The sequence below is a fragment of the Panthera uncia genome (genome assembly GCF_023721935.1).
Source record: "Panthera uncia isolate 11264 chromosome D3 unlocalized genomic scaffold, Puncia_PCG_1.0 HiC_scaffold_8, whole genome shotgun sequence".
NCBI lineage: Eukaryota > Metazoa > Chordata > Mammalia > Carnivora > Felidae > Panthera > Panthera uncia.
Genome location: NW_026057586.1, coordinates 61,423,419 through 61,438,334, shown reverse-complemented (window position 1 = coordinate 61,438,334; position 14,916 = coordinate 61,423,419). Strand labels below are relative to the sequence as shown.

Genomic DNA, 14,916 nt, shown 5'->3' with positions numbered 1-14,916 from the left:
CCAAAATATCCATATGATTGACCTCCTCCAAGTCTTTGCTAAAATGTCACTGTCTTAATGAGGCCAACCTTCCCCCCTATTTAGAATTGTAACCTATCCTGCTCCTACTCCCCAGCATGATGTTCCCCTTCACTTTGCATTTTCCCCCCATAGCATTTGTGCTGTATAACATATCATTTACTTAGTTGTTTTGGCTGTTATTTCCTTTTCTGAGAAGGTGAGCTCCACAAGAGTATGGATGGGTCCTGAGTGCCGAGAGCTGTGCCTGGAATGCGGAAGGATTTACTAAATACTTGGTCTGTATTGTTTCTGTGGTGTCCCATGGACTTTTGGATGTAAGGAAAGTACTTTCTGCCAACTCCCTCTACTCTCCATGCTCTCTCTCTTCTTGAAGAGGCAATTATGAGTTTCAAGGAGACGGTTGAGGTGTTGACTGATAATATTAAACTAAAGTTTCGTATGTCTTATTTTATACACACTATTAAAGAGGAAGGATATCTGTGTTCCAGAGTATATTAATGTATTGTACACATTTTTAAAGGATACTTCTCAGGCATTCTTTCCATTGCAGAGACGTTTAGGGGTAGATTAAAGACCTGTTTTTAGATTTGGAGATGTGTGGAAGTCAAATTTAATCAATGACCTTGCCCTATCGAGCGTAGAAACTTGAAATCTTGATAGTTTGAATGAGTTGGAAGTCTCAGACAGTTACCCTATTGTTTCAAAAAGATGGGACCTACTGGAACAACATGTATTTATTTACTTGGTTGGCAAGTTGGTGGTGGTGTGCACTGGGATGTGTTTCATTGTAACTCTCTTTGCTCCTGCCGCTGTTTGGCTCTGTACTCATCGTCTCTTGATTAAATTGTTAGTGCATCAGTGTGTTAACTTGTCTTCTTGTTCCAGTCTATCCTCTAGAGTGCTCGTCGTTATTTTCTTGAAATCAAATGTGCTTGTGTCAGTCCTTTAAAGAGCTTTATTAAGGTAACCTGTGCCTGGAGTGCAGCACACAAGACCCTTCAGAGTCTGGCCTTAACATGTTTTGGGATCTCTTTTGGCTACCCAGTTCTTCAGCCTTTTTGAATTTGCCAGTCCATGATACACCATACCTTTTTATTCCTTTTGTGTGTGTGTGCTCCTTCTTCCTCTATGTAGCAAAGCCTGCTCATCTCACTTGGCTTCCTTAGGCATCAGTTGGTCAGCTTTCTTCACACAACACAGTGCAATTAAGATAGTGGTAGGAATTACTACTTAATAGAATTTTTTTCTTTTAAAAAGCTTTAAACAAATTATTGTTATCTTTATGTCGCTGTTGCCTGGCTCCTAAAATATATTTGTTGAATGAAAATTGCATAAAAGTTGTTGAGGGTATTAAATGTGAAGAACAGAACTTCATGGTGAGGGTTCCCTTAAACGGGCTATTTAGAGAAAGTCATTCATAGGCTGGATCTTCATGGAAGTGAGATTTGTGTGACAGAGATGAGACAGAAATCGTACCTGATGTGAAGAACAGTGAAAGGCGATGGAGGAAGAACTTAGGGTGTGTGAAAAGGGTGGTAAAGGAGCCAACTTGGACGTTTCAGAGATAATGTAGTGTGGGAATTATGTAGTCCCTCAAGTTACAGACCTAGTTTGAATCTCCTCTTGTGCTCCTCTAGTGTGTGTAGTTATGACTTGACTCCCTGAGTGTCAGTAAAATGAGCATGATAATGTCAACTTCATAGGGTTGTGAGGACTGAGAGAAGTAATGCGGTAAGATGTGTCATACAATAACTGACACATATAGGCACTAAATCCTATATAGCGGTCCTAGTTGGTTATGTTGTCAGTAAAGGAACTATTCATCAAATTGAGTTTTATTTTCAGAGGAAACAATTGAAATGTTAAACTCTTGTATGTGTTTCTTCATTAGCGCTTATGATGACTTGGATTTTAGTTCTAGCTTTTTTTTTGGCTCATTGCTTGATTCATGAGAGAAAATTATATTTTTGTCTCAGGTATTTAACTTATAGAGTCGAAGATGGTTGACATGTCTATAAAATGTTTATTAATTTTTGAGAGAGAGAGAGAGTGCAAGCAGGGGAGGGACAGAGAGAGAGGGAGACAGAATCCAAAGAAGCTCAAGGCTCTGAGCTGTCAGCACAGAGCCCAATTCAGCACTCGAACATACAGATGGCGAGATCATGACCTGAGCCAAAGTCAGACACTTAACGGCTCAGCCACCCAGGTGCCCTGAAGTGCTTTGCATTCTTGCAGGGAGGTAACATATGAATATAGACATCAGTATTTGAAAACTTAACAGTTTCCTCCTGGTTGAGAACAGGAGAATCAATGGGGAACATCTTTCAATGCTGTACTTACTAATGGAGACATGGTCTTCTTGCCCAGTTGATGATAGTGATTGTTTATCTCTACCTTGGTGTAACCTAGGGAGGATAGTTATGATGGATGTAAATCCATTTTCCTGTTTGACCTGGAAGACTTTCCAACTTTCCAACTTTCCAAAAAAAGATCTTTTTACAATTATGATAAAAGGTGAACCAGTGAAGTGGTGTTTAAAAAAAAAAAAAGGCTTATTATGACATTAGTGAAAGAGGAAGCTAATCTGTATTGTCAGCTCAGGCCACAGCTAGAGCGTCATTTCTTGACAGATGAAACCATTTCTCGGAAAACATACTGTTTGAGGGTGGGAGGTGAAGGGAATCTTCATCAGATGTTTGCTTAATTTTTATCCAGTTTACAAGCTGCAATTCTATTGGATATTGCATTTCTTTATTCTCTTGGTGACAAGAATTAAGAGCAGATGATGCCCCCATTAAAAAAAAAAAAAAAGGATATGTTCTTGATAGTTCAGCTTTTGGTGTTATTAGATGTTGAGAAATAAGATTTCCTATGAAGCATGGTTTGATTGCTTGTTGGTATCTCTTGCAATGTACTTTGAACTGTCTTCATTTTTCTCCCTTTGCTGAATTTTTTAAAAAATAAGAAAGAGGGAGATAACCATATATTTACCTAGAATGATGATAATAATACTGTGGGCTTTAGGGCTTATTACTTAGAGCCCAGGTGTTAGAGGACTCCGTCTATTTGATAATTGCATTTCAGAGGTTTCTGGGCAGAATAAACTCTAGGAGAGGAGAAAGCACTTAACTTTCTGGTGTTTTTGTTTTTGCATTTTTGTACTAATTCAGAAGTCCGAAGTTTGGTTTGGAATGAACACTTGACAGATTTGGGGCTGACTGATAATAACAGGGCAGAGAAAGGGGACATTTGACTCCCAGGTTGTGAGGGGACCTGTGTCCACTCTCACAGATATTTTAAACCATACATGAAGTGATTCTGAGTTGGGGAAGAGGCATTGCCTGTTATAATTGTTACAGAAATCATAAAGTCACAATTTCTCATAAAAAGGCTGTGATAGTTTCACTTCCTGAAATGTTCTGTATAGTTACTATCTTTGTAGATAGTTTTAACATGATGTTTTATTTAACACTAGAAACTGTCTTGCTTTTGTTTCCTTTGAAATCAAAAAGTTAAATACACTTTAAAGTTTTATTAATCTCCTTAATAGAAAAGAAGAATTAAAATAAATTTCTATGGCACAAAAACAGACACATAGACCAATGGAATAGAATAGAAACCCCAGAACTAGACCCACAAACGTATGGCCAACTAACCTTTGACAAAGCAGGAAAGAACATCCAATGGAAAAAAGACAGTCTCTTTAACAAATGGTGCAGGGAGAACTGGACAGCAACATGCAGAAGATTGAAACTAGACCACTTTCTCACACCATTCACAAAAATAAACTCAAAATGGATAAAGGACCTGAATGTGAGACAGGAAACCATCAAAACCCTAGAGGAGAAAGCAGGAAAAGACCTCTCTGACCTCAGCCGTAGCAATCTCTTACTTGACACATCCCCAAAGGCAAGGGAAATTAAAAGCAAAAATGAACTACTGGGACCTTATGAAGATAAAAAGCTTCTGCACAGCAAAGAAAACAACCAACAAAACTAAAAGGCAACCAACGGAATGGGAAAAGATATTTGCAAATGACATATCGGACAAAGGGCTAGTATCCAAAATCTATAAAGAGCTCACCAAACTCCACACCCGAATAACAAATAATCCAGTGAAGAAATGGGCAGAAAACATGAATAGACACTTCTCTAAAGAAGACATCCGGATGGCCAACAGGCACATGAAAAGACGCTCAACGTTGCTCCTTATCAGGGAAATACAAATCAAAACCACACTCAGATATCACCTCACGCCAGTCAGAGTGGCCAAAATGAACAAATCAGGAGACTATAGATGCTGGAGAGGATGTGGAGAAACGGGAACCCTCTTGCATTGTTGGTGGGAATGCAAATTGGTGCAACCACTCTGGAAAACAGTGTGGAGGTTCCTCAAAAAATTAAAAATAGACCTACCCTATGACCCAGCAGTAGCACTGCTAGGAATTTACCCAAGGGATACAGGAGTACTGATGCATAGGGGCACTTGTACCCCAATGTTTATAGCAGCACTCTCAACAATGGCCAAATTATGGAAAGAGCCTAAATGTCCATCAACTGATGAATGGATAAAGAAATTGTGGTTTATATACACAATGGAGTACTACGTGGCAATGAGAAAGAATGAAATCTGGCCCTTTGTAGCAACGTGGATGGAACTGGAGAGTGTGATGCTAAGTGAAATAAGCCATACAGAGAAAGACAGATACCATATGTGTTCACTCTTATGTGGATCCTGAGAAACTTAACAGAAACCCATGGGGGAGGGGAAGGAAAAAAAAAAAAAAAAGAGGTTAGAGTGGAAGAGAGCCAAAGCATAAGAGACTCTTAAAAACTGAGAACAAACTGAGGGTTGATGGGGGTTGGGAGGGAGGGGAGGGTGAGTGATGGGTATTGAGGAGGGCACCTTTTGGGATGAGCACTGGGTGTTGTATGGAAACCAGTTTGACAATAAACTTCATATACATAAATAAATAAATAAATAAATAAATAAATAAATAAATAAATTTCTAATAATGTAGGTGAATTTGTGAGTTTTGTTTGTAATTAGTCCTGAGGAGAAAATATAGGTTCAGGGAACATTTGTAGCCACTTCTAAATAGCTATAGAGTTTTCCTTAAGGATTACCTTTCTTTTTTAGTCTTAATCTAGAAAAATTAAAAACTTTTTTTCCTGAGAAAATTCAGTGTTCTTTTGCTTTTGTTGATTATATAAATAAATGTTAGAGGGAAGTAGGGCCACTGTTTGGGGCCAGATTGTGCAGGACACTGGGTGTCCTTCAGGTAACACCTATTGGTTAGACCCCAGGGCTCCAGGGAATGTATCTGTGCTTTTACCCTTGTGTGATTCAGTGTTTTCCATGTATTGGAATGACAGCTGGTATAGATTTTGAAGCTGAAGGGAAAATAACTGAATTCTAGTTCAAGGTTCTGAGGGGAGGATGGCAGAACTCTTAAAAACAATCTGCCAGAGGTCTTTCTCTGGGCTTATTTCCTCCATAACTGTGGAAGGGTCCCAGAAGGCAACCTGCAAGATAACTGAATTCCTGGAGGTTCCTGGGAAGGAATCTTCCCAGTTGTTATGGATTCTTGCTTCTGTTGGCCAAATTGCTTTTTTCACTTGTGCAATAGATATGATTAACCTTTAGGGTTTGTGTTTTCTGTGATTACAACATGAGGAAATACATTCCTTTGGTATTATATTTTAGTGGAATGTGAATTTTAGGGATTGTGTAGCATTCTAAAAGCATACATCTCCTGATACATGCTATACAGGAGATGTATGGTCTTTATTTTGCTAATTAGATAGCTGACCTTTTTACCATCTCACATAATTTAACAGTTAAAGGGTGATTAAGCTGTTAAAAAAAAAAGTGTTTAAAAAAAAAAGTGCTTGCTGACATCATCTTTCCGAGAACACTAGTATAAGTGATTTACTATAACAAGATCTTAGTTTTTCCTGTTGGCAAATGACATGTAATATTTACAGAGGTCTTGGGTTCAGTCCAGGAGAAACAGTTCAGATAAATTGATGTGTGAAACTGTAGCTATTTAACATTTTCTTTCGTATGGAGATCATGTGAACAGTTTTTTTAGTTTAAAAGTGGGGAGAAAAAGGACATTTAGTATAGATTTCCTTCAGGGGAGCAGCTTAAATTGAATGTATTCTCCAGAGTTAAACATCAAACATCTGTTCAGTTTATAATTCAGTTATATTCTTCTAACAGTTGTATGTTTAGGATACTAAGCCAGTGTTAATTCTGTTGTATGTACATGCCTTCTGTCCCTGAGAAACCTTCTCCGTTTCCATCAAAATGCTACAAGGTTGGGGTGCCTGGGTGGCTCTGTCCATGAAGCGTCCAACGTTTAATGTTAAGCGTCCGACTTCATTGGCTCAGGTCATGATCTCACTGTTGGTGATTTCAAGCCCCGCTTTGGGCTCCCTGCTGTCAGCACAGAGCCCTCTTAGGATCTTTGTCTCCCTCTCTCTCTGCCCCATTCTGCCTCCTCTCAAAAATAAATAAACATTAAAGAAATGATACAAAGTAAAGTTTTGTAGTCCACATTTTTAAATCAGCATAATTTCTAAATCTGTGAGATTTTTACTCCCCCCCACCAAAGCATGATTTTTAAGGGCTCCATTAAAGTAGTGCATCTTTCATATATACTGTAATTTACCTGTTATTAGGCATTTTGGAAATTTGTTATTTCCCCTTTTGTGTGTGTGTGTGTGTGTTACTGTTAGACTGTGCTTATCTCTGGGTATATCCATTGGTTTCATTCACAGAAACAGAAACCTTGGATTTGTAAGAGTTTATACCTATAAACCAGACATCTGAAAGTTCTTGTATAGTCTCATCTAGTGCTTACTAAGGGTCTAGCCATGGCCTGGACAGCACTTCAAAAAGGTTTTGGAAAAATAAACTTTACAAAAATTTTTAATTAAAAAAGAAATTATCTCTTCAATTTAATTTTTATATTTTGATTAATAGTGAGATTAATTTTTTTTTCATATTTATTAGTCTCTTGTGTATTGTCCTTGTTCATCTTTTAAAATGGGGTCTCTGTCATTTTCTTATTGATTTGTAAGTACTCTTTGTATCTTAATCCTTCTTTGGTTGTATATGTTGTAAATACATTTCCTTAATTTTGAGGCCTGCTTTTTCTTTTTTTAATTGAAGTATAGTGGACATACGATATTATACTAGCTTCAGGTGTACAATATAGTGATTCAGCATTTATATGTTTATATATAAATTTTATATGCATTATAAAATGCTCACCACAATCAGTGTAATTACCATTTGTCACCAGAGAAAGTTTTTACAATATTATTGGCTGTATTCCCTATGCTGTACCTTTCATCCCTGTGACTGACTTACTTTATAACTGGAAGTTTGTAACTCTTAATCCCCGTCATCTGTTTCACTCATCTTCCCACCCTCCTTTCTCTGACAACCACCAGTTTGTTCTCAGTATTTATTCATTTTATTTATTTTATTATTTTGAATTTTTGAATTTTGAATTTTTTTTTTTTTTTTTAGAGAGGGAGGGAGAAAAGGGGGAGAGGGAAGGAGAAAATCTTAAGCAGGCTCCATACGCAGGGTGGAGCCCGACACAGGGCTTGATCCCATGACTTGAGCTGAAATCAACAGTCAGATGATAAACCAACTGAGCCACCTGTGTGCCCCTGTTCTCTGTATTTATGAGTCTGTTTCTATTTTTTTTAATTTGTTAATTTTTTAGATTCCATGTATAAGTGATGTCATACAGTCTTCCTTTTTTTTTTTTTTTTTTTGCCTGACTTATTTCAATTAGTGTAATACCCTCTAGGTCGTCCATATTGTTGTAGATGGTGAAATTTTTACTTTTAAAAGCTAGAAATATGTCTAAACTAGATATGTTTATTGTGCTATAACACAGTCTAAGTAATGAGGCGTCTTTAGTTGTCTTGTAAAGAATTAGAATATTCTGGAGCGCCTGACTGGCTCAGTCAGTACAGCATGTGTCTCAATCTCAGGGTCATGAGTCTGAGCCCCATGTTGGGCATGGGGCCTACTGAAAAAAAATTAGAATATTCTCTCTGTATTTAAATATTTTTAGCACTTAATTTAAATATAGTTAAATACTAAAAATTATGTAAATATAGTTGAATGCAGATCTATTGAGGAATGAAGCAAATGTAGTTACCATGGAAATCAAGTCTCCTCTATTTGAGGCCAGTTGCGGTTTTTTTGGCATTTTTGTTGTTGTTTTTTTTTTTTTTTTTTTTTTTTTTTTTTTTTTTTTTTTTTTTTTTTGTAGGTAGACCTATCAGTTCTTAGACCCCAAGACTCTAAATGATTCTTTTACTTTTAGGAAGGTAGGTGCTTTATTCCTTTCACCATATTTTACTCTTTGGTCAGTTTTTCTAGTTACAATAGCTAATCAAGTACAAACAAAAGCATTTCCAATACCACAGTAACAAACAAAAAGATTTCATTTTTATACTTCCTTCCAAAAAAAGGAATAATTTAGGACTTGATTCAACTCTTTTGTGGTGCTGTTATTTTTCTTTGCTTTGTTTCTTCTATCATTTTATTAATAATACCTAGAACATTAATATCAATAAAAATGAGAAGTTTGAAATGACAATTATGGTTTGTCATTCTCTATTTCAGATGATCACAGTCGTGTTAAACTGCAAAATGCTGAAAATGATTATATTAATGCCAGTTTAGTTGACATAGAAGAGGCGAAAAGGAGTTACATCTTAACACAGGCAAGTGATGTGGTGTTGAGCAGATGCCTGGCAATGCAGTTATTGTGGTTGGTATGCTTTGAAACATAGCTAAAAGTATGTCTTTACTTCTTTTGGAAATGAGATGCTGTTTGTTTTTTCTGTTGTTACATAGTAGAGTGTAGACATTTTAATGTTTTGCAGGTTTGTATGTGAACATGAAAGTAATTTTTAATGTTGCACATTCCAAGAAGGAAAATGTTTTAATGAAATGATTTAGGCCAATTCTTTTCAGGCAAATTATCTTCCTTGCTTTATATTGATACAAAGCGTTTGTTAATGCTTTGTTAAGTTCTCTTCACATAACTTGTATCATAACCAGAGGCCCTTTGAAAGCCCTTCTTGACCCACTTCTCTGACATACAGTTTCAGAGAGTTTGAACATGCCTTTGATAGGTATCTGCCCTTTGTTTGGAGTGAGGGTGGTAAGACCAGGTGCCCAGAATACTGGCTTGGAAGCCAGAGAACGTAACGGTTCCCTTTGGCATTCTGCCCGATTGCTTCTTGGCACATTGACCACACCCATATTCTAGCACTACTACTCTTCCATTCTTAGATAATAAAAATTATTTTGGTTTATCTACACCAGCTTCCCTTTATCAAAGGACAGAGACTTAATGAACAATACTGCTATATCCCCCAGTTACTGATTTTTAAATTTTAAGTATAAGCTGTATGTTCATAATATTTGAGGTTTTTAAAAATGTAGATCAGAATAACCTATTATTGAAAGAGAAAATGGGTGGCTTGGTGGCTCATTCAGTTAAGTGTCTGACTCTTGATTTCGGCTCAGGTCATGATCTCATGGTTTATGAGAGCAAGCCCTGCATTGGGCTCTGTCCTGACAGTGCAGAGCCTGCTTGGGATTCTCTCGTCTTTTCTCTCTGTCACTCCTCTGATTACCCCTCCTAAAAGTAAATAAACATTAAAAACAAAACAGAGAAAACAGTTTCATATAGTAAAAAGATTAGACTATTTCTAGTTGGCAGGAAATGAAAATAATTTTACTTAAAGTAAAATGCTCCTGTATGTCAAAAAAGAGAAAGAGAAACAATCTAAGTTAAAAAAAAAAAAAAAAAAAACTGGCAAAGAACATAAATTCATAGTTCAAAGAAAAATATAAAGGTAGACAATATACATATGAAAAGATACTCAATTTTTCTAGTCATGAGGGAATATACATTTAATAACCACTTTTCACCAGTCAGAACAGCAGAGATTTAAAAGTTTATAATACTCAGTGGTTACATATGTATAGACATAAAGATACATGTGAGGGTGTTTATTGAAACTTAATTTTAATAGTACCGGACCAGAAAGAATAGGACAGAAATAATTTGTGAGGGACTGGCTAAATAAATTATACATATACCATTAATATTGGTTATTTCTAAGAATTAGGAATACATAGAGTTTAATTTGTCATTTCCTGCCTTTTTGTAATATTTGGCATTTTTTATGAGCATTCGTGACATTTTTAATTAATTTTTTTTAACATTTATTATTTTTATTTATTTATTTATTTTTTTTTTTTCAACTTTTTAAATTTATTTTTGGGACAGAGAGAGACAGAGCATGAACGGGGGAGGGGCAGAGAGAGAGGGAGACACAGAATCGGAAACAGGCTCCAGGCTCCGAGCCATCAGCCCAGAGCCTGACGCGGGGCTCGAACTCACGGACCGCGAGATCGTGACCTGGCTGAAGTCGGACGCTTAACCGACTGCGCCACCCAGGCGCCCCTAACATTTATTATTGACAGACAGAGAGACACAGAGCGTGAGCAGGGGAGGGGCAGAAAGAGGGGGAGACACAGAATCTGAAGCAGGCTCCAGGCTCTGAGCTGTCAGCACAGAACCTGAAATGGGGCTTGAACTCACAAGCCACAAGATCATGACCGGAGCCGAAGTTGGATGCCCAACCGACTGAGCCACCCAGGCACACCCCGCATTCATGACATTTTTGATAAACTCATTTTTAGAATTTGTTTATTTTCTATTTGAAAAAGCTATAATGTTCAGAAATAGAAAAGAATAATTACTCTAGATCCCTTATCACAACCCTCTCTTTCTCTTTCTCCCTTTCTCCCTTTCTCCCTTTCTCCCTTTCTCCCTTTCTCCCATTTTCCCAGTCTCATTTATTGGTTCTTCTTATTGTAGTCCAAATTCTGTAGGTGTTTCTCAGGATTCTGATTTAGGAGTTTTTTCCCCTTTTCAGTTTACACTCAAGGCTTCAGACTCTCTGGAACCATATGTTCAACCTTCGTATCTTAAGAGAATGTAGACTCTGGATTCATAGTATCTATGCCCAAATCCTGGTCCCACTGCTTCACTGGGTATTCATCCATCTAACAAAGATTTATTGAGTACCTACTGTGTGGTAGGCATTAAATAAAATAGACATTAAGTAAAAATGCCATTATGAACTTTACATTGTAGTGGGAGATAAGATTAATAAGAGCTAGGAATTTTGTAACATTGTTCTGTACTTTATGTTTTGTATGATTTAAGGCTCAGGCTAACTGTCTCTGGTAAATACTGTCATCACCCTGATTTTATGCATGAGGAATCATCTAAAGAGACCAGGAACATTAAACAACTTTACCAAGGTCATACGGGAAGTGAGCTGAAGCCAGAATTTGAAGCCCCATTGACACTATGGGTCATGCTCTTAATCATTCAGCTCTACTAGCATAATAAAATTGCTGTGTGACCTTGGACAAGCTACCTAACTCTCCAAGCTTGTATATGTATCTATATTATTGATATATAAATATATCTATATTATCTATGGAACGATGTTGAGCAAAATTCTTATAGTGCCTGGTACTATGGTAAGCCCTCCAGTGATTATTTGTTGTGGCATTTCTTATTACTTTTTTATTTGTAGCAGTAATAATGATAATAATTATAAAATATTAGATTATAAGTATATTTATTAAAATATTAGAATATAAACATTTATATAAATATAAAATATTATAAAGTCCATAACAATAAAGAAAATACCTGATTGTGTTTAAGCATCCTGTCCCTGTTGGACTGCTCTGCATGTCCTGACAGAGTCAGAAGGCTGTTTTCAGTTTTTTATTCTTTTCTGAATTTCCACCCTATATTTTCTAGGTCTTTACTGGATATTTTTTTAAGTTTATTTATTTTTGAGAGAGAGAGAGACAGAGCATGAGTTGGGGAGGGGCAGAGAGAGAGGAAGACATAGAATCTGAAGCAGACTCCAGGCTCTGAGCTGTCAGCACAGAGCCTGATGTGGGGCTCAAACTCAAAGACAGCAAGATCATGATCTGAGTCGAAGTCGGATGCTCAGCTGACTGAGCCACCCAGGTGCCCCTCTCTTTTTTAATCAAGCCATCTCCCTTCCTGTTTTTCTCACCTGGGCTAAAGCTGTCCTCATCATGTACTGAATCCTAATGCAATAGCTTTTTAACTTGTTTCCTTGCCACCAGTCCCTCCCATCCTAATCCATCTTTAACAATGCCACCAGAATTACTTTTGTAACATACAAATCTGATCATACCACTTCTTAAAAACTTTGGTGACTGTTTCCTGTATTCACTCTGGTTTCGTACACACTTCCATACTTCCACTTCATCCTCATTGATTGCTTTGTCTGTCCCACATTTGCCCTGAACTTGCATGTGCCTTGCCTTCTGCTTGGAATGCACCCTTACTCCCCATCCTTCCATGATGCCTCCCTGTATCAGTGCCCTCGTCATTTTTAAGGCCCTGCTGTAGCATCCTTCCTACTCCTGAAGATCTGATGGTTTACCCCTTACTCTTATGGCACTTGATATTTTTCAGTTAGTAGGACAAGGACTTCTTGCCTTTTTACTTAGTAAGCTCTTTGAAGGCTGGGAATATTTTAAAGGACAGAGAAAACTAGAGATGCTATATGTTTAATAAAACCTCAGCTGTTCTGATTGTCCTTTGTAGCTTATTATTTTTATCATCTTTTTCCTCTGAAAAAGGATTTATTTTGCAATTAATATATATATATATATAAATATATATATATACCAGTCCTTGTTTTAAATCTCCATTTTGCAGGAAAAAATTGATAGTATTGGGGCACCTGGGTGGCTCAGTTTCTTAAGTGTCTGACTCTTGGTTTTGGCTCAGGTCATGATCTCATGGTTTTGTGAGTTCAGGCCCTGCAGACGCTGTCTCTGTCTCTCAAATAAATAAACTTTAAAAAAAAAAAATACTTTAAAAAGATTGATAGTATTGCTTGTAGGTGGGAAAACTGAGCGATAAACCCACCCCCCTCCCTTTTGAGCCACCAGTGGAGTGTGTTTTGTTTTTTTGTGTGTGTATACACTAAGGAGTGACTTCTCTGGTGAATTGATAGATCCATTTCTTTAGATGAAAGAAAGGGCATTAATTTTAGTGGGGATTTTCTCATTGCTCTTTTTTATTTTTACACTTTGTTTTAGAAGTAGATCAAGTAATAGATAATGTACATTGAGGACAACAGTATCTTCGAACATTTGGTTGCAGTTTCTCAGTATTCTGAGATTTCCAACCTTTTTATAATTTAGAAGCTTAGAGTTTATTAATTCAAATAATATTTCAGAGCATCTGCTATATACTAGGGAATACAACTGCCTAAAAGATGCTTTCAGCCTTGAACCACTTGAATCGTCTTGTTTGACATGGGAAGCTGATGTTCCAGAACACCTGGCCTCCAGCCCCTGATGCTGCCTTGTCACTCTGCCCTGTGAAAGGGACGCATGCTGACTTATTAGCTGCAGTAGAACCTCATTCACTTTCACCTTTAAAATTAGTTCCAATTTGGCCATGGCCTTTTCATCTCTTATTTGCCCTTTCTTCTGCCCTATGCTACCATTAAGCAAAATGTGAAGATAATTGGAAGTGATTTGATTTTTTTCCCCCATGACAATATTGTAATATGAACCATTGCCCCTTTTAAGTCTGCTATTGAGGTTGTACATGCTGTGGTTTTTGTAGATTAGCAGCTTTGTAGTGGTTCAGGTACTTTGAGATTTCTGCTTTTTCTGGAAATCTTTTGCCAGTTAACTTGGGGTGGTTGGTTGGCTAGTGATGGCACAGATTTCTTCTTTTGTAAGACTGCCATGATCCATGACAGTCAGGGCCTCTTTTCCTAATATGAAAGCTGAAGGGGACAGAAATTTCCTTTGCAGCTAGACTGAACTAGTCAGATACTCCTGCCTGTGATTTTGACTTTGGTTTATTTATAGGTTATGCGTAAATGCTACAGCCACCTTAGTATGGCGATGCCAGCAAAGCAAGGTGATAAGGAGTGCCAGTGTCAGGAGCACTGTACCAAGCTGACTGCTTTGAGCAGAATCTTGCCTGGACGTTGGTTCCCACCAAAGCCTGGCTCTCCAGCCCTCAACACCGAAAGTCATCTGATAGCCTAAAAAATTCCTTTTCTGCCTAAGTAAATAAAAGTCCGTTTTGATCACTTACAAACAACTAGTACAGACCTGTTTTTTAAATCAAGTGGATTTAAAGTTATGATTTACTTATTATGATCCAATAAACTGTTTCAAACCAGAAACATACTTGAAGGAATTTTCTTCGAGCCTTGTTCCATCTCCTTTCTCTTACCTACTTTTTCTTGCCTGTTCTTACAGGGTCCACTTCCTAATACAGGTTGCCATTTCTGGCTCATGGTTTGGCAGCAAAAGACCAAGGCAGTTGTCATGCTAAACCGAGTTGTGGAGAAGGAATCGGTAAGTAATACTTAATATTTACAACTTGGCTTACTCCCTGTATCATTAGCTTATAAATGTTTTCATATTTGTTTTGGGATATTGATTCATTCATTAGTTTGGCTTTGAATTGCTGAAGCCTAGAGGTCAGTCTGTTTCTGACCAGAAGAACTCTAGTATAACCTTTTTCTTTCTTGCTGTAAGCATTTAGGTAGCAATTGCACACCACTACCCTCCAAGATGTAAATGTCATGAAACAAATATTGACCAGTAGTGATACATAGATCTTTGGAATCCCTAGGCTTTATTAGAATTTTTATAATTTATTGGGGCTCCTGGGTAGCTCATTCAGTTAAGTGTCTGACTCTTAATTTCAGCTCAGGTCATGATCTTACAGTTTGTGGGTTCAGG

At 37.3% G+C, this 14,916-nt stretch overlaps 1 protein-coding gene across 4 annotated transcripts in view; it reads left to right on the top strand.

Annotated features, from left to right (window-relative positions):
• Positions 1-14,916, top strand: part of PTPN2 (protein tyrosine phosphatase non-receptor type 2) — an 86,332-nt gene that overhangs the window by 37,984 nt on the left and 33,432 nt on the right. For all 4 annotated transcript variants that reach the window (XM_049620491.1, XM_049620490.1, XM_049620489.1 and 1 more), the window contains exons 3-4: positions 8,680-8,780; positions 14,428-14,526. In XM_049620491.1, the coding sequence (XP_049476448.1) occupies positions 8,680-8,780; positions 14,428-14,526 (200 nt within the window). The remainder of the gene's footprint in view (positions 1-8,679; positions 8,781-14,427; positions 14,527-14,916) is intronic.